The sequence below is a fragment of the Rhynchophorus ferrugineus genome, unplaced genomic scaffold, assembly GCF_030347505.1.
Source record: "Rhynchophorus ferrugineus isolate W39M unplaced genomic scaffold, kcgeb_rfMv2 rfM10, whole genome shotgun sequence".
Classification (NCBI taxonomy): domain Eukaryota; kingdom Metazoa; phylum Arthropoda; class Insecta; order Coleoptera; family Curculionidae; genus Rhynchophorus; species Rhynchophorus ferrugineus.
The window spans coordinates 1,596,691-1,619,474 of record NW_027472589.1 but is presented as its reverse complement, the minus strand read 5'-3'; the positions used below and the strand labels follow the sequence as shown (position 1 = coordinate 1,619,474).

Sequence of the window (22,784 nt, the reverse complement as noted above, 5' to 3'; positions counted from 1 at the left end):
TAGCGACTCTATGAAGACAAAGATAATTGGAGATTTTCTAAAAAAAAATTTTTTTTTACATGAAACGATAACAATTTTTGTTACGCGCATAGTTCTCGGTTATGCATTATTTTTTAACGGACAGGTAATATGACGCAAATGACTGTATCGTTCTTTATTTCGCGATTATCCAACTGCAATCGTGTGTGTGTATGCCAATCAATCGGCCATTGTCCCCCGACAACGGACCTGCAGTTTCCAACATCGATTCACGCCGGAATCTTTTTTGTTTTTATCCAATTAATTGCATAATACCAGAAGGATCGTTGTCTCTGGACCATTCGAATCTATTTCCACGTAAACAGATAATGGCTATTTCCAATGGGATAATGCTTCATTGTTGTTTCGGATTATTGATACAAATGATGACTGAATAAAGCGTGGCAGTTTAACGATATGGTTATATAACAGAGTTGTACAATTACATAAATTGTTATTTTGGATACAATACGGGAAAATTTATAATAATTAATAATTTACTTTAGCTATTGTATTCATTCACCAATTGGCACATATAAATAGGAATACTACAAGACCAACTTAATAAAATTAACAACATTCAGTTCAGGAGGATTCTTCATATAGCTGTACAATCATGATTCACCATAGCATTTCTTGATAACTAGCCAACAATAGACGAACTATGAACGGCAGTAAGATCATTAAGGTGTGGTAAGACCGCTAGAGTCAATCAATTTTTGTTTTTTGATAATTAATCGCGCAAATTTGTTTTGAATGCGTTGGATTACTAGTTGGTTTGATGTTTTAGTGTAACCCTATATTTGCACCCCATAGATCGAAATAGGCGTTATGATTGATTGATGATATACCAATTTTTTTGATTATAGATCAAGTTGAGAGTATCTTCCAACTAACCAGTACAGTAGCGTGAGTTTGAGTCTAATCTCCTCTGCTTTTTGTCTAACCTGATGTTTACAATTTAACCTACCATTGAGATATATTCCGAAGTATTTTGCTGATTCTGCTTGAGGAATTGATCATCCGACAAGTGATATAATTAAGTTCTGCCATTTGGACATTAACATGGACAGATTTGGAGCTATTAAGCTGTATGTTCCTGTGTCTAGCTTCATTTGTAGATCTTGTTAACCGCTACTTCTACTTTTTCTATAGATTTAGACAGAGATACATTTTTTGCCATTATAATTGTGTCGTCAGCAAATATTCGAAGTACTGTTTCTTTTGTTGTTGGGATATCAGCACTTTAGAGCAAATATAGGAGTGGTCCCAAGACACTACCCTGTGGAACTCTAGACGAAATGGATTTAAGTGTTGAGAATGAATTCTTTCGAATGAATATTCAAACATAGCTGTTACCCTGTGCACTTGGTCGATTGTCGAATGGTGATTCCAAAATCCAAACTAGATATCTGATTTTTTATAAATAATTTAATACGTTTTAACAGCAGTTTCTCAAATAAATTTTATATTGAAGGTAGTAGCGAAATGAACCTGTAAGATCCAACTTAGGGCCGATAAAATGATGACAGAAATGATCAAGACCGTATTACAGAGTCCTATTTCTTCAGAACTAATGAAGGAATTCAATTACTTAACATCATTAATACAGCAATATTATAGTGAAGCGTTGAGCACAGGGACGTATATTGCAATGACTTATCTGTCGGCTGAAAAGCGAATGAATTTCTCTCAGACTTCAGTGGCGAAATCGACCTACTGAATGGAAGATATAGAGAAACCCACCGAAAAAGACATGGACCAAGATTATATAAAGTGAACTGAAGAATAGTTATGTAACACTGAGATTAAAATTGCCTGCCAACTGTAATGAGATCTAGAGAAGATTTTTCGAAATCCTGCGGTACTAACAGCATCTATGTCTATCTATTTTTAGTTGACCAGGACCTCTATTTTCATAAAAACGTCTGAAATTAGTTGAAAATGATTCTTGAGTAGTTTGAAACAATGCTTATCGCATATTGAGATAAATTTGAAAACAAATAAAAGCTAGCGATGAAAACAACTTAACATATACACATTTTTTATCCTATAAAAAATTCTACAGTAAGATTTTCTATTAAAATACAAACGATTAAAAGATATAAAATATGCAAATATCGTCAAGAATATGAAGGAAGCAATAATCTTGATTTATATATTCAACTAATTCACAAAAACAATTTCATCTTCCCAATATTATGTTAAATATATATTTCAAGAAATATGTCTCGTATGTAAATACATCAGAATTCATTATAATTCAGTCAAGTCTCGAGAATACGCAATATACGATATTTTCGATCGAATTAGAGTGACCTTACGGTGGTCGATGGTGGTGTGTACCATTGAATTTCTCGTATAAATATCCGTTTCGGTATCAGAATCAGTATCAGTTTTATTAAACTAGTCAAAACAACCACCAGCATCATGTACAAACTCGTAAGTAGTTGAATAATCGTTGTCTTTACATAATACCTCATTATTTAATACGATTTTGTCACTGTTGATGACGCATAGTTTACCATAGTTGATTCGTGATTGTTTTCAGTTCGTTTTCTTCGCCATCTTGGCTGTTGCTTTCGCCGTACCAACCCCCGAAGCCAAAGCTGACCCCAAGGCTAAAGCAAGTTTGATCGCTGCTGCCCCGGTAGCTTACAGTGCCCCACTAGTCGCTGCTGCCCCTGCCGTCGCCGCTTACAGTGCTCCTGTTGTAGCTGCTGCTCCAGTCGCTTACAGCGCCTACGCAGCTTACGCCTCACCATATGTTGCTGTACTTTAATTGAAGATAACATTGAACCTTTAATACAAAACTCTGGTAAACTGTCTATAAGGAAAATGATTTGGATTCTTTCAAAATAAAGTTACAATTATTAAAAAATCTTATTGTTTTTATATTAGACTATAGCCCATAAAATAATATACGTATTATATAATAACTCAGGAAAATTTGCGATTTTTTGCCATTTTCCAGTTTTTCGATACCATTTCTTTTAAAATAATCGCACCCTAATGAAAATTACAGAGATTATGAAGAATTTTACGCCGAATCGAATGGTGGTACAATTATTTTTATATAATTTTAAGTTTTTAAGTTATGCAATGAAAATTGTATTAAAAAAAATAGTGGATTTCTGTTTATTTCACATATCTTGAAAATTACAATTTTTGAGGAATTTTAAGATGGATTTTCGTTTTTTTCATCCCGAAATACATATATTTTGAGAGTTTGGTACTTATTCAAGAGGTAAAAAAAATTAGCATTTTTTCCATATATATACTCAGGAAAATTTGCGATTTTTTGCCATTTTCAAGTTTTTCGATGGCATTTCTTTTAAAATAATCGCACCCTAATGAAAATTACAGAGATTTTGAAGAATTTTACGCCGAATCGAATGGTGGTATAATTATAGTTATATAATCTTAAATTTTTAAGCTATGCAATGAAAATTGTATTTTAGAAAAACGAGCGCATTTCTGTTTATGTCACATATCTTGAAAATTATAAGCTTTAAAGAATTTTAACATGGATTTTCATTTCTTGCACACCAAAATATATATGCTTTGGGAGTTTTACCTTTATCCAAGAGTTAAAAAAATTTGACACTTTTTCCATATATATATTCAGGAAAATTTGCGATTTTAAAATTACAGATATTATAAAGAATTCTATGCTGAATTAAATGGTGGTATAAAAGTTTTTATGCAATCTATAATTTTTAAATTATATAATGAAAATTATATTTTAAAAACAATGAATTCATTGAAAATGTATTGAATATTACCTACAACACTTCTTACAAATATAAACTGTAGTTTGAATAACAGTAGTTAAAATAGTCTTTAAAGTTTAGTTTCTAAAGTTCTTCTAGGAGAAACCACTAGAGATATTTTTTAAATTTTAGAACTCTGAATTAATTTTGAAGGATTTGCAGTAAATATAAGCATCATTTAATTTATTATTAAAAATTTATACCAAAATTAAATCAGAGTAAACTATTTAACTTGTCGTATCTTGAATTAACAAGAGCATCCATAAAAATTAATTCACTCGCTTTATAACTTATAGATTATAATACAGACTACCTGGATATAAAATGGCTTTAATAAAATTCCAATACAGACACATTCATTTAATTATGTTCATAATTCTACAAGAAGAAATGCAGAACTATCATATTAATAAAAATACGTAACATAGCAACCAAGTTCCAAAAGCCAAACAGAAATGGGAACATATCACACAAAGGTGGGAATGCCTTAGCTACAAGAAAGAATCCTACAATAATAGTAATGAAGAAATTAAAGTAAATTAAATATAAGAATATAAACTAAGAAGAATATTATATATCTAAAATAATTTTTTATGTTTTTTTAATAAAAAAAAGGTTTTATCTGATAAAATATATTAATAGTTAGGGCATATTCATTTACCACATATTAATATAAAATAAGCGAATGATCAGTTCCTCTTGATCACACATTGGTTTAATTCGTGGTTCAATTGTTATCATGTGATTTGTCAACTTTTAAATGCTCTAAAATTTTTTTAGAGAAGATTTGGGTGAAATGTGACATAAATAAGTAACAGAGTATGTTTTTTTCTAATTTTATTTTTATTTTACGACATTCCAAATCATTTTCCGTAAGAGTTTTTATCCAGAAACAGATAGGGTTTGTATACAAGACTTCAGATTGTTATCACTTAAAGTACAGCAACGTATGGGGAGGCATAAGCTGGGTAGGCGCTGTAAGCCAATGGAGCGGCAGCGGCTACAACAGGAGCACTGTAAGCGGCGACAGCAGGAGCGGCGGCGACTAGTGGAGCACTGTAAGCAACAGGGGCAGCAGCGATGAGACCTGGCTTGGCCTTGGGGTCGGCTTTAGGATCAGCCTTGGCCTCAGGGGTTGGTACGGCGAAAGCAACAGCCAAGATGGCGGCGAATACGAACTAAATCACAAGAAAAAATTGTTACAGTATAATACGAAGAAAATAACGCGGGAGAACATGATACTTACTACTTTGAACATGTTGAATGTGGTTGTGTTGGACAGTGTGGTAGAACTGATGGTGTTAATGGCTTCGGACCGGGTATTTATACAAAAACTCGACGACACCCATTGCCGTTGAGGTCATACGCGGACTCGAATTGTTATGTTGCGTAAGTTCGATTTGACAATGGATTCTTGCGTACACGGACTTAATAAAAAGGTACAATTAATCGATATTGAAACTAATTTTTATAATATTATTAAAATCCGAACTAATATATTGAATTAAAATGATTAAAAATAAGCTATAAAACAAGGATACTTATTTTTATTTAGTGTGAACTCTTGTAAAATTATGCAAAGCCACTAAATCGCAATGGTTATTAGTCTCAGTTTCCTTTAGAATCCTCGTTGTTATTTTCAGAGTAAAGTCTTTTTGATGAAAGTATTATAATTTATAGTTTGTATGTTTGACTTATACCTCTTCATAAATTGTTATACGTGAATAAGGTTTTCAATGAACAAATTTGGGACTGTGAGAAACTATGGGAAGTTATTTATAGGAAGAATAAACACAAGAACCAACAGCTGATAGAGATATATACATTAGGGAAAATGCGAAGTATGAATGTGCTAAATTCGATATTTTTGGCAATTCCCTGTATAGAATAACAGTTTCCATGTAATATTATTGAATTATTCAATTTATACAGACACTAATTATGGAACGCTTCATTTTCAACATTCATTAATTTTGCAATTTGAGGAAATCTACTGCCAAAGCCCATCAAAAACTTTTAGAAATCTATGATGACGCTGCTCCCTCATACCTCAACTGTTGGTTTTGATTTCAACGATTTAAAATAGATGATTGATCTCAATAGTTATTCCTTGATTGGAAAAATAAAAATATTCGATGAACTTCAGGACTAATTGGTCGAAGATCTAGTACAAAATATCAACGAACTTTCAGACAGCTTTGGGGCTGATGAATTACTTGTTGCCAGACGTTGATATGTAATGAAAACGGTCGAAAATGGGGGAAAAGCTACATGAATTAAGTTGACCGAAAATGTTATATCGCAGCGTTTGCCAGTCAAAAAGAAGAGATTTCTGGGCCTATTGTGATTGGCGATGAAAACTAGTTCTACTACGATAATCCTAAATACTGAAAGCCAAAGTTTAGCTCTGAGTACAGTACTACATAAACACCAAGACAAAATATCAGTTCACGGTCATAATTCAAGTTTTGCTGTGCATGTGATAAAATATTTCTGTAGATATCTACCGATGCCAATTGAATAAACTAATGCATTGTTGCAAAAAGACCAGCAATAACAGCAAATAACAGACGCAAAATCCTCCTCTTACATGAAGAATATATCGAAATTTTACCAGGAAGATGAGAATAACTTGTAAAAAGTGTTGGAAAACGTTTTTATTAATATAATTTGAACCCATTTTTCTCCATAGAAGCCTTTTTAGGGAAATAAATAAATATCAGAATACAATCAACCAATAGAGTCTGAGTTTACTTGCACTTCATGAACAAAGTTACTTTTGCATCCTCAAAATATTGACCATGGCCTCAAATTCTTTTTAAAGTTACACATACATATTACTCTGTGTTTTTGAACTTCCAAAGTTATTACGTTACAATAAATTTCTTCCTGAAGCTTTAATTATCTTCTAATAATAAATAATCTAGATAGATAATAAGAGATAATGTATTTAAATGTTAGCAAATTTTTAAAATAATTCTATTGCTTCATCAATTTATTGAACAACTTACCATATATTAAATATTTTTATTTACCGAGAGTACCTATACGATAAAATAAATAATTCATTGAGTTCCTACTTCGATTTTTTTAAAAATATAACGTCGTAATTTTTAAATCCTTTTTGATGATACGCATCTATATTAATATTTCGACTATTCGATAATTTTAATTAAAATTTCGGGTACTAATTTGCATAATTATGCAGACGATACAGTTCTGGTACCATAAAATCGGTAATTAATCGTATCTAATTGCTTTAAGGAAGTGTTTTGATAATTTTTAATATTTTAACATAAATTATTAATATTTCAATATAATATTTCAATACAATTAATATATATTATAATTATTGAATTAAAATTTCTCTAGGCCAATATTTACTAATTTATTTTGAATCTTTCGTACTAATTCTTCATGCTAATAAATTTTATTATTCTTTTTAGGTTTCTGCATATTTCTTAAGAGGATACTCCATTCTAGACATTTAAAAAAATCGATTTTTTTATCATACTTTCAAAGCTTAATCTCTACGCGAATAGGCCGTTAAGATAATTTTTCAAAATTGAAATTATTTTTTGGAGATATAGCTGTTTTAATAACGTGAAATCTAAAAACGAAACTTTAAACGCCTTTCTGTACGTTTAATCTCAAACTGTATTTCAAATGAATCCATTTTTTTTTAATGTGATGTGAGTCTTCTCGGTACATTCTTCTATTATATTACAGAATGTTTTTTGCCAAATTGCCGCAGTTCTAAAAAACGAACTTAGGGTTATTAGGCTAGTTAGAAGATTGTTTAGAAGATTGATTATTAAGTTCAGCCTTATATGTAGGAGATGACTCTTTAGGGTCTACTGAAGTTTTATGCAAAATGATCTTCTTGCCAGATGCCCTGTCCATATTATTCTTTAAAGCCATTGTTTTTTTTGGATCTTTGCTCTGTTGGGTAAGGGTCTGTCTTATAGGGTAAGTTATAAGGCTTTCAGGTTGCCCAAAAACTGAATCATAGATTTTTTAAATACCTATTTATATTAATTATGATATTATTACTGTATCGAAGCCTCCTTTTCCTTTGTATTCTTCGTTTTCTCGAAGTTGGAATCAAGAATCAGTTTGCGAATATCAGACTTCATATTCAGATTCTATCAGTTTAGGTTTATCATCATTTTTAAGAAAAGCTTTTATAAATTATTTTTATTAAGTTCAGTCTTATATGTAGGAGATGACTCTTTAGGGTCTATTGAAGCTTTATGCAGAATGATCTTCTTGCCATAATATGCCCTGTCCATATTATTCTTAAAAGCCATTGTTTTTTTTTTGGATCCTTGCTCTGTTGTCTTGCCTATATAAAATAGGCTTTGCATTTAACCTTTTTTGATAAAAAAGCATGGAGACATGAACAGTAAAGGCATTTTCTGTAAAATAATAGTAAGATGTTCGTAAGTTTCTTTTATATGATCTGAATAAGTTACATACAAAGAAACATTATGTGTAACACACCTTTCAAACCTGTTTTTGATACCGAAATTTACGACAAAATGGTTGGCAATACGATGTTTTTATTACTATTTTCGGAAGCACCACATCAAACAATCCAACAATTGTATCTTAAAAATGCATTCATTCATATTTTTATGAATCATGACCATACAAGAAACGAATTAACGAATTCGAGCAGTAGTTAAAAAAGCGAGTAAAAACCTATGATATTCTCCATAAAAAGTGGCCGTGATACCCTACTGAAGCCGGTTCGATTTTTATCAACTGTTGGTGGGCTACCGCTAATAAAACAATAATGCGACATGTAATCTGAAACCCACGCAGTAGCAGCAGAAGGAAACGGCTTAAATACAATCCGGTTGACTGTTTATATCCTGGTAGATGACCAGATAGTACAGTCGCTCACCAAATACGATTGGTTGGCGTTGTTGGATGATTACCAGTCGTAAGTGTCCACCCAGCTCTGAAAAGACAATAGTGTTTCGATAAATTTGATATGTAATCACTTAAATGTAACCGCTGGAACTTGTATGAACACCTATTTTCTCAGTTTTGTGTATTTTCAAAATATTTTGTAATGCAGAATGTACAGAATAAACTTGTTATAATCATTAAATAATTTTCAGATAGGTCAGTTAAATATTTATTTATTACAACTTTAGTTCTCCATGTCATCGACCCATTTTCACACTTCTTCAGCCTTCTGAGATTTTGTATCAGCCAAGCCATGTTGTATCCTTCGTTATCCTTGTGGCCGACCATTGTCATGCAAGAAGAATACTTTGGTATTGCTGGTCTATTTTCCAACTATAGGACGATCACTTTGTTCATTTAACTTTGGTAGACATTTGCTGTAATAGTTTTAACAGCTAGTAATGCGCTAGGTCTCTATCATTTGCACGCAAAACTTGATAGCTATGAATATTTCTTATTGGTGTTTGTTGTGGAGAGGGTAGGAGAGGATTATAGGGTTCGAAATTGCATTTTCAGTCAGTTCGTATGATAACCATTTTTCTTCCTCTTAGATCAATTCCATCTCACATAAACGCCTGAAGACAGTTGATTCATCAATTACTAAACTATCTTGGATGAAAGTTTGGGTAATATTTTCAGCCAATATGTTGTGCAATTCACTATCATTGACCTTTTTTGAAAAAGAAATAATTGTTCGTTGGTGATTGAGTTAACGTAATTATTTCATATGGTAATCGTTTGTAAATGCTATAAATATAATCAATTATATTTGATACTGTTAAATTGTTAGTGCAACATGTAACTTACACTACAAAGGGTTTATATTTATCACATAACAAATAGACAAATAGATATATCCGTATAGTTCTTTATATATTGATATATATATATATATATATATATATATATATATATATAGTATACCATTTTAAATGTATTAAACAATTTGGAAAATACAGTATCCTATTATTTTTATAGAAACGATTTTACCCAAAATTTTAGCTGTAAGATGATTAATATTTAGATTATACGAAAAATAGATAATCTAAATTAAATAGTGCCTTTAATTCTGAACATTAGATATCCAAAATAATTTTGAAGAGAGATAGTTTACGTCAAATGAGCCAGTTTTATCGTTTTTTAACCATCATTTTAGCATATATCAAGTCTTGGTTTTGTTTGTAGACCATTTTTATTGATAAAAATGTGAAATTTATGTGAAAAATACAAGATGTTATTATAATTTCTGCTATAATCTGTTTCTTTCTTTGTTTCTATTACTGATTGATGAAGTTAGAAAAAGCTGCAAAGCCATTCCATTATATATAAAAAGGTTTTTGGAGATATATGTTGATTGAATACCACTCTTTTATACTTAAAATCTAATTTATTTTCATGAAAAACTGCCAAATAGTAGTCAAATCGAAAAATTGTTATCATATCCTGATGGAGTACGCCGAATCATCATCGTGGGGACATCAAGATGTTGTAGTGGTCTTAAACTACTACAGCTGGAGCAGCATAAGCGGAATAGGCCAAGGGAGCGGCAGCATATCCATGTACCAAAGATGGAGCGCTGTAACTAGCCACCACTGGGGCACTGTAAGCTAATGGGGCACTGTAGGCGCTGTAAGCCAAAGGAAGAGCTACGCCTGGCTTGGGTTCGGCCTTGGGGGCGGCGAAAGCTACGGCCAATACGGCGAACACAACAGCAAACTAAAAATAATCGTACAGTAACACATAACTGATAAATAAACAGAATCTGTATACTTACGAATTTGAACATGGCGAGGATATTGGTTATTTGACGTCGTACGATCAAATGATGCCTTTACCCGAAGAAATTCGAACTTATATACGGAAAAATTGCCTAAAGGTGGTCACCCCACTTGTCACGAACGAGCCTACTTCGATCCAGTTTGCATTTTCTGTTCTTATTATTGAACAGAGAAAAGAACGGGTGGAGTTATCCTTGGTTCTGTCAAGGTTCTTTTATCGGTCATAGACACGGTGTCGGTTATTTTACTTGATTACTAAATAAATCCGTATATATATATATATATATATATATATATATATATATTAGAATAATATAAAATAGATATTTACATAGATAAATTAACAATTACAATAGTACAATAGTGTAAATGAAATGATAAAGAGTGAACTCGGTGTTTTCGACACTTGGATTTTGACAAAGAATACTTAAAAATACCAACAGAATAATACCGTAATTACTTTTGATTTTTTTAAATTATTATTTATTTAATACATTATTACTAGTCGTTTCCGTCTAACCTACAATTTGGCTTTATGATAACTTAAATCTAGGTATATAACTAGGAGGATCTAGTGGAATAATGTTTATACATGTCACTGCTGTATTTTTTAATATATGCACCTCACTACACAACAATATACAAGATCAGATGGTTTGATTCTTTTGAGTCTATGTCCTGTTCTGGTGGTATCCAAAAGCTGCAATATTTCAATATTCCTATGAGAATAGAGTCTTTTCTCATGCCCCCTTGCAATTCTCTTGATTTCTTGACTGACTGTGGGTATCTATAGGTCTCGATGTAGGTAATCAGTCCTTTAGTATTTGGGTGCGCTCAGAATATCTCTCAGGACTTTTTAAAATTATTTTATGTATGTTACTGTTTGCAGAACATCCCCATAATTGAACTCCGTATGTCCATATAGGTTTCATTATTGGCTTATATAATAGCAATATATTATGTACTGATAATTGTGATACATTTTCCTATATTTCCTATGGTTTATGAACAAGGCCATCATGCCAAACCTTATCGAAGGCTTGTGCTATATCTAAGAATATAGCTGAGCATACCTTTTTGCTTTCGTATGTTTTTTTCAATAACATCTGTTATTCTGTGGATCTGGTCAATTGTTGAATGCTTGTTAATAAACCCAAACTGGTGTGTTGGTATTAGGTTTTTTTCTTTCTATGATCGGTTTTATTATTTTCAACAGGAGTTTTTCAAAAACCAAGATATTACTGCAGTGGTATAGGTCTATAGGCTTTTATTTCGTTTGGTGACTTCCCAAGTTTTGGGATCATTATAATTTCATCAAATGCCTGGGACATGTTTTAATCTAAATGCTGTATTGACCAAGTTAGTCAGTTTTATAATTCCCTTTCTTGGCAGTTTTTGCAGTAATTCTCCTGTTATTAAATCGTAGCCTGGTGAATTCCTGGGGTTAATGTCAGTTTTAGTAACTTTGGTTAGCGTGACTAATTCAATTTTCAGCTTCTATGTCCGGCAAATTATGTTCAATATTAGTTTCGTTTGGTTTGAAAGTTTTTTTCAGATATTCGGCAAATGCTTCTGCTTTTAGTACTTTTGAATGAGAACCATTTAATTCCACCTTTCAAACGCACTATACTACAACTTTATTAGGGATATACAGACGATGTAAAAATTATGTATTAGGGCAAACCGAATTTACTTTTTCTTCAACATTGTATAACATTAGTTCCGACAAGTATGTGCAAATATATAAATAGAGTGTTAACATATCAACAGAAACACAATTTTGAGAAAGGATTTAAAGCAGAATCAACATTATAATCAGATAGATAGAGGAATACTTTAAATAAAATGTTTTAACATAAAATTTTCATATATAGTTTTATCGTATGTGACACAGAGCAGTGACCTTTTCTGGCTCATATTTTGTATGTTATCATATTTTCTGAAAATCAATACAGAACTTTTTTATGCATTTATAGACTTTTTTTATAACAATGCTTACAATATTTTGATTCACCTTTTATAGCCACCTTCAATATCCCACAGAAAACTCTTCTTTTTCTGATTGGCAAGCAATGAAACAGCTATGTTGAAACTGCTTCAAATGGCATTTCTCGTGTGGCAGCCATTCATATCCATCCATCTATTTTGGTCGTTCCCATTATATGTAAATACCTGGAAATAATTGATACAACAACTGTTAAACTGTCTAAGGGCTCCTTGAAATTAGGAACTTATCTTGTATTATCTCTCTACTTGCTGAACTTATATCAAATTTATCAAACTAAAGCTTTAGAAGATTGTAAATGAAAAATGATCAGAAAAGAAATATATAGAATGATTGATTTTTTTAATAACCCAATGCCAATTTTCCAAGTTATAAAGTAATCAGATGAGAAATTGATCTTCAACCCGAAGAACTATATTAGAATTGTTAATTAAAAATCATATTAGTCAGAATATAGATAGATTGTGAGAAATATAAGACATAAACGTTAGTTAAAAATTCAACAATAAAAATGTATCGAGCCCAAGAATAGGTTTTTAATATTTCCAAGTTCATTTACTGCGCGATTGATTTTATTAATTCTTTAAAACAGTTCATGAAGCCTCAACGTTTCTCTTATAGTTACTGCACATAGAGTTTCAAGAGCATATTAATTTTATTAGTAGAAGTTATTCAATTTAAAAACAATTTTAAGCGCGTGGATTACTTTTTCCCACACTTATTTTTTCTTGGTCACATGTATATTCTCTATATTCTGTATATTATTTAGAACAGTTCATGAAGCTTCAAAGTTTCTCTTATTCTTACAGTTTGGAGAGAATATTTATTATATTTATATATATATATATATATATATATATATATGTATATGTACAAAAGGTATGAATAAATATGAAACATTAATTTAATTTGAATTGGACACGATTTAATGTCAATGTTTACAACCAGTTCAAAAAACCGTTCATGGCCAAGGATAACTCCACCCAATTTCTTCGATGTCCAAGAGCAAGCGCTCGAGAAGAAAAAAACTGGCGTTGGTCGCGGAAGAGACGTGTCGGGGATAGGGGTAAAGGGAGGGAACTTGAAGATTTAACGTATATAAACTGAAGCCGACCTAGGAACTGGCATCATTTGATTGTCTCTCGTCAAATAACCACAACCAGCCATAACCATGTTCAAATTGGTAAGTTCTTCGTTATTTTTGTAGTCGATTGTTGTTTTAGCGTGGTGCTGTTTGATTTCAGTTTGCTGTCGTCTTCGCCGCCATCTTGGCCGTAGCTTTCGCCGCCCCCAAGGCTGAACCCAAACCAGCCGTAGCTGTTCCTCTGGCTTACAGCGCCTACAGTGCCCCATTAGCTTACAGTGCCCCAGTGGTGGCTAGTTACAGCGCTCCATCTTTGGTACATGGATATGCTGCCGCTCCTCTGGCTTATTCCGCCTATGCTGCTCCAGCTGTGGTGGTTTGAGCTCAGACTATGCGAGAAGAGATCGGAGAATGACCCTGGCTCAGAAGTAGGACCGCCATTTGGATGAAGATAAAGTGATTTTGATACGTTTTGTAGTTTAATACTTAGCTCAAATAAAATAAGCCTTAAAAATAATTGCTTTTATGTTATAATATCAAACATTATCATATAATTCAGAGAATGTATTAGATTTAAAAAAATAAGTCTGAAACAGTTCTATCTCCTATAAATGCTCAGAAAACTTTAGATAAAAAATGTCTATATATACATACAAAATATTTGTATCGATTTTCAGCAAATATTATAAAATATGAGACAGAAAATGCCAGTGTTCTGTGTCAGATAAAGACACTTACGTAAATATAATTTTAAAACATTTTAGTTAAAGCTTATCTCCATCTATATGTTTATTATATTGATATTGATTTTGTATCCTTCTTCAAAATTGTATTTCTCTTTAAATGTTAACACTCTATTTATATAGTTGTATATATTTGTTGGAGCTGGTGTCTGTTGATCAGTTTCCGGGTCAAAATATATTTGTAATAATTATCTTTGACACTTTGCACAGCACTCAGATAGGTAGCTTTATCCCAGACGTATAGACAAAGGTACCTATTTAATGGTTATTCCTTGCCTATTTTTTATTTACAGAAAACAATCAAATATCCATTTTCATTCTTAATTTTTGAAATAAAATGGAATACGAAGCGGAGGCACGATAAATCAGAATTGATAATACCAGAATAAAGCCAGAAAGAAAGAAATAAATAAGGTTATAACTTTAAATATATTTTAGTAGCTATGTTAATATATTTTCTATATTTTCTGTTAGCTAAACAAGTGTAGAAATATTTTCAAAAGTCATAAAGAATGACGTATTAATTACTAAGAAAGATAAAATACGAGTCGAGAAAAAAGTGTGACGTGGTGGAGAAGGAATATATTACAATTTATGAAATATTTCGTATCAACAAGAGAAATAAATTGTTACATAAAAACTTTGATGAAAATGTTACAGTTTTAATTTATTATATACTATAATCTATACTTATAATACGTTATATAATGTTGAAGAAAAAGTAAATTCGGTTTTTCCTAATAAATTGTTTTAAGGTCTTGTGTATATCCCTAATGAAGTCATAGTATAGTGCGTTTGAAGGGTGGAATTAAATGGTCTTGGAAATTGACGTTCGAGTAGGTTATTTTCGTCATATTTTATTTTTACTTTCTTCGAAAAAAATGAAAACCATAAGACTCTTTTAAAGGTGTGAAGCTTGCAATAATAAAGGCGTGGGAAAATACGTTGGTTCGAATTTTTACCCGAAATATCAATATCGGCATATATATCGTCGATTAGTGATAAGGAAAATACACAAAGAAACCGAAATTTCTTATTCCCCAACGCAATATTTCAACAAATTTACATGAGGTTAAACATTGAAATATATATAAACAAGCAGCAACAGTATTTGCATTAAAATATTGACACATAAAGCTGTCTGGCGCGTCAAAATGTCTCGACCGAGAACGTGGAAAGTACTCATTCGAAATCACCTCACAGACAACTGATAATAACAGGTACTTTGTAACATAAATCTACGGAAAAGGACGTTCCTTTCAATACGTTTCGGACGCTACACGATAAAAATGTCACAACAGTCATTATATCATTATCATACGGTACCAACGCATACTTGATTATTTGGTGATATGGTTATGTAAGCGACTTGTTCTAAATATCAACGACTCGTACATAAAATCAAGGATTTCTTCAAAAACAATAGATACGACGAAAAAAACTGTTAAATAGATCACAAATTGAGGACGGAGAAGAGGGGGTGTTGGTTTTTCGGGATATAAATTGACGAGACTTCGTGGTTACCGATACAGTTTGATCTATCAAATCGTAAATCAAAGAAAATGTTCAAATTCGTAAGTACAACATTTTAGTCTGTTACAATTTTTTAAAAATTTATTTAATGTGATTTTATTTTCAGTTCGCTGTTGTCTTTGCTGCCCTTTTGGCTGTAGCTCTGGCCACTCCTAAGGCTGAGCCCAAAGCTGAACCAAAACCACAATTTGTTGCTGCCCCTCTCGCCTACTCAGCTTACAGTGCTCCCTTGGCTTATAGTTCTTCTGTTGTCTCGGCCTACAGTGCTCCAGCTGTTGTTGGTGCTGCCCCCTTGGCTTACTCTGCTTATGCTGCACCTGCTGTCGTTGTCTAAATCACCCTACACTACCTACCGGAATTTTAGCTTTTCCTTCTATAACAATTTTCGCGCAACGATCGCAAGATTGTTATAGAAACTCTCGAATGTGTCAAAAAAACTATTAAAAATAAATGTTTCTGATTAGTAATTCTACAGGATTTTTTATACTTTTACCCAGAACAGTTAACAGTGTGTATAAACATACACATTACTATACATTATTTAGCACATAGCAAAATTATTGCTTATTGCTTATAAATTTTAAAGACTACAAATAAAAACCATAAAAGTCTAAAGCAAATTGATATCAAAAAGATATCGATATAAAGAAGTGATTTTGTAAAAATAATCTTATTACATAAATACAAAGAACATTTTATCTTATATAATGTGAATAGAAAGACATTTAAACTAAAATAGGAGAACTAGTTTTGAAATATAAAAAATATATAAAATAAAGAAAAATATAAATAATAAAAATATAATAAATAAAAATATAAAGATCAATATGGAGCTGAGGAATATTGTTGTTGATATCGAAGTACTATAACTCTTGGATAACGCTCAAGCAGGACACATACTCAATAGAATCAACTATTTGATCTTGTAGTGTAGTAAAGTATATTTAACAGGAAAAAACAGTAGTGCTAATTACCTACATGAGTATTATTAGTATAGAAACTAAATAAGGGTTCACATACATATATAACTAGTTTATAAATGTTAGAAAAAACACATTTTAAGTTAACGGAGAACGAGAGTTCATCCATTATATGTATTTTAATGTTTATGAATTTCTGATCAAAGTTATTTAATAACAAAAACAAATATGATAATGGACCTAATTTTGGAAATATTGCGCATATTCTATAATTCCATCTCCCAACAAACATACGAATTTCTGTTGAGTAGCAAAAATGGTAATTACGAGAGATCAAGCTTGGTGAATAAGCCTAGTGGGAAAACATCACTAACATCAAGTTCACGATGATCTTCAATCACTATATCACTATCACACGATATCAACTTATATTTGATCAAATGTTGATATTGTTATATAAACAACTTGTTCTAAATATCAACGACCCGTATATGAAATCAAGAATTTCTTCAAATATAATATATACTTCGTGGTTACAGATACAGTTTGATCTATTAAATCGTAAATCAACCAAAATGTTCAAATTCGTAAGTACCATGTTTTAGCCCGTTATTAGATCTTTTTAATTGATTAAATGTGATATTATTTTCAGTTCGCTGTTGTCTTTGCCGCAATTTTGGCTGTAGCCTTGGCTACACCTAAGGCTGAGCCCAAAGAGAAACCAAAACCACAGTTTGTTGCTGCCCCTCTGGCTTACTCAGCTTACTATATAGACTAAATAAACACCGAAGGGTTCTCCTACAAAAATATGTACTGCTTTAGTTATGGTAAAAACACATTATAAGTTAGCTGACAACGACTAGTAACAATGTATTAGTTTAAAGAATATTATGTGAATAAAATAAGACATTAAACAAATCAAAGTTATTTTGAGTTGATTCATCAGGTGTGATTTAGTTTTCATAAATTTGTGAACAATCTTACTTTATATCACAAACAAAGATGATAACAAAACTATTCTCAGAAATATTCTTCATAGTTTTCCATAGCCTTTCACCATATCCCAAGTAACACATGAATCTATGTTAAGTATCAAAAAAAGTAATCACAAGAGACCAAGTTTTGGAAATATTTCGAGTGCAGAAACATCATCATTCCCAAGTTCACGAAGATCTACAGCCATTGTATCATTATCATACGGTGCTAAAGCATATTTGATTATTTGTTGACATTGTTATGTAAGCGACTTGTTCTAAATATCAACGACTCGTACAACAAATCAAGGATTTCTTCAAAAACAATATATACAATAAAAAAACTGTTAAATAGATCATGTGTTGGGGACAAAGAAGAGGGGGTGTTTGCTTTTCGGGATATAAATTGACGGGACTCCGTGGTAATCGATACAGTTTGATCTATCAAATCGAAAATCAACCAAAATGTTTAAATTCGTAAGTACCATGTTTTAGTCCGTTACTAATTCTTTTTAACAAATTTATTGTGATTTTATTTTCAGTTCGCTGTTGTCTTTGCTGCCCTCTTTGCTGTAGCTTTGGCTGCACCTAAGGCTGAGCCCAAAGCTGAACCAAAACCACAGTTTGTTGCTGCCCCTCTGGCTTACTCAGCTTACAGTGCTCCCTTGGCTTATAGTTCTCCTGTTGTATCAGCCTACAGTGCTCCAGCTGTCGTCGGTGCTGCCCCCTTGGCTTACTCTGCTTATGCTGCCCCTGCCGTCGTTGTCTAAACCACCCTACACTACCCACCGGAATTTTAGCTTTTCCTTCTATAACGATTTTTCGCGAGATTGTTATAGAAATTCTCGAATATGTCAATAAAAGTATAAAAAATAAATTTTTATGATTAGTAATTCAAAAGATCTTTTATTATATATTTTACCCAAAATAGATGAAATAAAAATACAGATTACGCTACATGAAGCAATATTAAATAATAATTATTTAAGACATAGCAAAATATTTTATAAAAATAATATTTTATTTTACATGTAGTGGTTGATATTGCAAGTACATACAGAGGAGATCAAATAAAAATCAAAAATGACTAAAGTAGATTGATATCAACAATCTAGCGATGTCGAAAAGTAATTTAGCAAAAATAATCTTCATTCTATATATATATTACATACAAAGAGTATTTTATATTATATAATGTGATTAGAAGGATACTGCAAAAGCTCATTTATCTATTTGTAATCAGTTGTTATTGTACAAACAAATTCTAAAATTGATATGGTCTTGTGGAATGTTATTGATTACACTCATGCAGGAGGCAGACTTAAAATAATCCAACCATTTGATATTATGGTGCAGTAAAGTATATTTAACAGAAAAAAACAGCAGTAATAATTATATACATGAACAGTATTACTATATAGACTAAATAAACATCGAAGGGTTCTCCTAGATAAATATCTACTGCTTTAGTTATAGTAAAAACACATTATAAGTTAGCTGACAACGACTAGTAATAATGTATTAATTTAAAGAATATTATGTGAATAAAATAAGACATTAAACAAATCAAAGTTATTTTGAGTTGATTCATCAGGTGTGATTTAGTTTTCATACATTTCTGAACAATCTTATTTTATATCAAAAACAAAGATGATAACAAAACTATTCTCAGAAATATTCTTCATAGTTTTCCACAGCCTTTCACTATATCCCAAGTAACATATGAATCTATGTTAAGTAGCAAAAATAGCAATCACAAGAGACCCAGTTTTGGAAATATTTCGAGTGCAGAAACATCATCAGTCTCAAATTCAGGAGGATCTACAGCCATTGTATCATTATCATACGGTGCCAAAGCATATTTGATTATTTGTTGACATTGTAATGCAAGCGACTTGTTCTAAATATCAACGACTCGTACATAAAATCAAGGATTTCTTCAAAAACCATATATACAATAAAAAAACTGTTAAATAGATCATGTGTTGGGGACAAAGAAGAGGGGGTGTTTGCTTTTCGGGATATAAATTGGCGAGAGTCCGTGGTAATCGATACAGTTTGATCTATCAAATCGAAAATCAACCAAAATGTTTAAATTCGTAAGTACCATGTTTTAGTCAGTTACTAATTCTTTTAATTAATTTATTGTGATTTTATTTTCAGTTCGCTGTTGTCTTTGCTGCCCTCTTTGCTGTAGCTTTGGCTGCACCTAAGGCTGAGCCCAAAGCTGAACCAAAACCACAGTTTGTTGCTGCCCCTCTGGCTTACTCAGCTTACAGTGCTCCTTTGGCCTACAGTTCTCCTGTTGTCTCGGCCTACAGTGCTCCAGCTGTCGTCGGTGCTGCCCCCTTGGCTTACTCTGCTTATGCTGCCCCTGCTGTCGTTGTCTAAACCACCCTACACTACCCACCGGAATTTTAGCTTTTCCTTCTATAACGATTTTTCGCGAGATTGTTATAGAAATTCTCGAATATGTAAATAAAACTATTAAAAATAAATGTTTGTGATTAGTAATTCTATAAGATTTTTTATTATATATTTTCCCGAAGCAGATGAGATAAAAATACAGATTATACATTAAATATTTTTTATTTACGACATAGCAAGTCATTTTTTATTATACATTTAATATTTCTTTGATATTATAGTTAATAATTAAGAATGAATTGATATTAAGAATATATCAATGTAGATAATTAATTTTATAAAAATAACATTACTGGATGTATACAAAGATTATTTTATTTTATATAATGTAAATAGAAAAACAACTGGATTAGAATTATAAAAAATGCATTGGTTAATGTAAAACAGATTGCCGTTATTGGCTCATAATAAATTGCTGTTATACAAACAAATTCTCAAACAGACATAGACCTGTGGAATGTTGTTGATACCGAAGTATTGTAACTTTTGGAAGACACTCAAACAGGACCCAGAGTCAAAAGAATCCAACTATTAGATCTTGTACTGCAGTGGAATATATTTAATAGAAAAATAATGTTAATTAATACATTAATATATTTTTTATATTTTAAAGTCTCCTCTTTACCAAGGAGAGTTTATCTTGACTGGACCTACAGTTTAACGTGGGCTCAGAACTACAATCCTCGTCATTAAGTCGACCGACCGGCGAATGACCAACTTAGAAATCACCCCAGAAGACATCCGATCGTAGCCAGCCGGACATTCTTGTCCAGGACAATCACAAGTATTAAGCAATGACAGACATACATTTTTGACCATGCCCAGCAGGATTCGAAACCGCGACAATCGTAACAATAGGTGGACCGTCCTGTCGCCTTTACCACTGCGCCAACCAAGCCGGCTTATATTATTATTGTTCGAAATCAATGAGGACTCTATCCGATATATATCCAGTTTTAAGATTATCGATTATTAGAAAACAAATTCTTGTTTATTTAGCAACGATTAGTGACAATGTTTTAATGAAAAAAAAGAATCAAATAACAAATGAATTGAAACGAAAACGAAAAGTTATATCGAATTTATCCATTAGATGTATAATTAAATTTTTCTATATTTCTTGGCAAATTGACTTTATACTTTAGGATTATACTAATGAGAATAAATTTTGGAAATATTGTCCATAGTTTTCTATGATCTTTTACCAAATCTCAGGCAACATATAAATACCTATTAAACAAAAAAAATGGTAATCATCTGAGATAAAGTTTGTTGAATATATCGAGTGTATCACCAATTTCAGGTTCTTGGGGGGCTTTGGATATTTTGTTATTATCATATGGTACCAACGCTTACATGATCATTTGTCGATATTGTTATATAAGTGACTTGTTCTAAATATCAACGACTATATAAATTCAAGGATTTATTCAAAAATAATAGATGCAACAAAAAAAAACTGTTAAATAGATCATAAGTTGAAGTCGTAGAAGAGGGGGTGTATGTTTTTCGGGATATAAATTGACGGGACTCCGTGACCATCGATACAGTTTGATCTATCAAATCTTAAATCGACCAAAATGTTTAAATTCGTAAGTACAACGTCTTTGTCTGTTGCTAGTTCTTTTTAATTGATTTAATCTGACTTTTTAACTGAATTTTTAGTTCACTATTGTCTTCACTGCCCTCGTGGCTGTAGCTCTTGCCGCCCCTGAAGCTGATCCCAAAGCTGATCCTAAACCACAATTTGTTGCGGCCCCTCTCGCTTATGGCACTCCATTGGCTTACAGTTCTCCTGTTGTCTCAGCCTACAGTGCTCCACCCGTCATTGGTGCTGCCCCCTTGGCTTACTCTGCTTATGCTGCTCCCGCTGTTGTTGTCTAAACCGCCCTACTACCCACCAGAAAGTCATCTCTTCTTTGTATAACGTTTTTTATCGTGATTTCTATAGAAACTTTTCAGATATGTCAATAAAACTATTAAAAATAAATGCTTATAATTAGTCATTATATAAAGCTTTTCATTACACCTAGAGCAGACGAAATAATAATACCGACAACATTGACTGAAATCTTCGAAATATTGTTCATTATCTTCTATGATCTTACATCGTGTTCCAAGTAAATGAATTAATGCGAAGTTTGGTGAATATGACATATATATTCAGAAAAAAACACATCTTTCCTGTCTCATTGGATATATAGGTGAAGCATCTTTAAGTGTATATTCTTGTTGATATCGATATAATGAGCCCTCCGGTAACCATTCACAACATTTTACGTGTGAGCCTTTCGCAAAAAAATATCTTTTATTACACATCATAATTTTCCACAAAGAATTATATTTTTGAATTACTGACATGCATGCTTAAATTTAATGTACAACAGGTTAATTGAAAAGTCCCCGGGCTACCATAGTAAAATACATGTTTATGGCAAAATTAATTTTTTTATTCAACAACATTTTTCATGCCCTTCAAGGGTGATACACTGATAATAGCGACCCTCCAACTTTTCGATACCATTTTTGTAGTACGATTTGTCCTTTGCTTC

At 31.8% G+C, this 22,784-nt stretch overlaps 3 protein-coding genes and 6 long non-coding RNA genes across 9 annotated transcripts in view; 7 read left to right on the top strand and 2 right to left on the bottom strand.

Annotated features, from left to right (window-relative positions):
- The window catches only part of LOC143203769 (uncharacterized), a 43,061-nt gene that overhangs the window by 794 nt on the left and 19,483 nt on the right, over window positions 1-22,784 (top strand). The window lies entirely within an intron of this gene.
- LOC143203541 (uncharacterized) lies at window positions 2,338-2,901 on the top strand. The gene is made up of 2 exons (XR_013007366.1): window positions 2,338-2,460; window positions 2,570-2,901. It is a non-coding gene; the product is annotated as an uncharacterized LOC143203541 (long non-coding RNA).
- LOC143203768 (uncharacterized) lies at window positions 4,612-5,139 on the bottom strand. The gene is made up of 2 exons (XM_076416032.1): window positions 5,038-5,139; window positions 4,612-4,969 (listed from the first exon to the last, which is right to left on the bottom strand). The coding sequence occupies exons 1-2, from the start codon at window positions 5,047-5,049 to the stop codon at window positions 4,724-4,726; spliced, it is 258 nt and encodes an 85-aa protein (XP_076272147.1). The 5' UTR covers window positions 5,050-5,139; the 3' UTR covers window positions 4,612-4,723.
- LOC143203513 (uncharacterized) lies at window positions 10,136-10,662 on the bottom strand. The gene is made up of 2 exons (XR_013007348.1): window positions 10,543-10,662; window positions 10,136-10,484 (listed from the first exon to the last, which is right to left on the bottom strand). It is a non-coding gene; the product is annotated as an uncharacterized LOC143203513 (long non-coding RNA).
- LOC143203512 (uncharacterized) lies at window positions 13,621-14,152 on the top strand. The gene is made up of 2 exons (XM_076415691.1): window positions 13,621-13,734; window positions 13,796-14,152. Exons 1-2 carry the CDS (start codon window positions 13,723-13,725, stop codon window positions 14,015-14,017), a joined length of 234 nt encoding a protein of 77 aa, XP_076271806.1. The 5' UTR covers window positions 13,621-13,722; the 3' UTR covers window positions 14,018-14,152.
- Window positions 15,807-16,378, top strand: LOC143203588 (uncharacterized). The gene is made up of 2 exons (XM_076415799.1): window positions 15,807-15,952; window positions 16,018-16,378. Exons 1-2 carry the CDS (start codon window positions 15,941-15,943, stop codon window positions 16,243-16,245), a joined length of 240 nt encoding a protein of 79 aa, XP_076271914.1. The 5' UTR covers window positions 15,807-15,940; the 3' UTR covers window positions 16,246-16,378.
- On the top strand, window positions 18,145-18,698 carry LOC143203587 (uncharacterized). The gene is made up of 2 exons (XR_013007380.1): window positions 18,145-18,282; window positions 18,348-18,698. It is a non-coding gene; the product is annotated as an uncharacterized LOC143203587 (long non-coding RNA).
- On the top strand, window positions 19,861-20,319 carry LOC143203585 (uncharacterized). The gene is made up of 2 exons (XR_013007378.1): window positions 19,861-19,904; window positions 19,969-20,319. It is a non-coding gene; the product is annotated as an uncharacterized LOC143203585 (long non-coding RNA).
- On the top strand, window positions 21,761-22,217 carry LOC143203586 (uncharacterized). The gene is made up of 2 exons (XR_013007379.1): window positions 21,761-21,824; window positions 21,898-22,217. It is a non-coding gene; the product is annotated as an uncharacterized LOC143203586 (long non-coding RNA).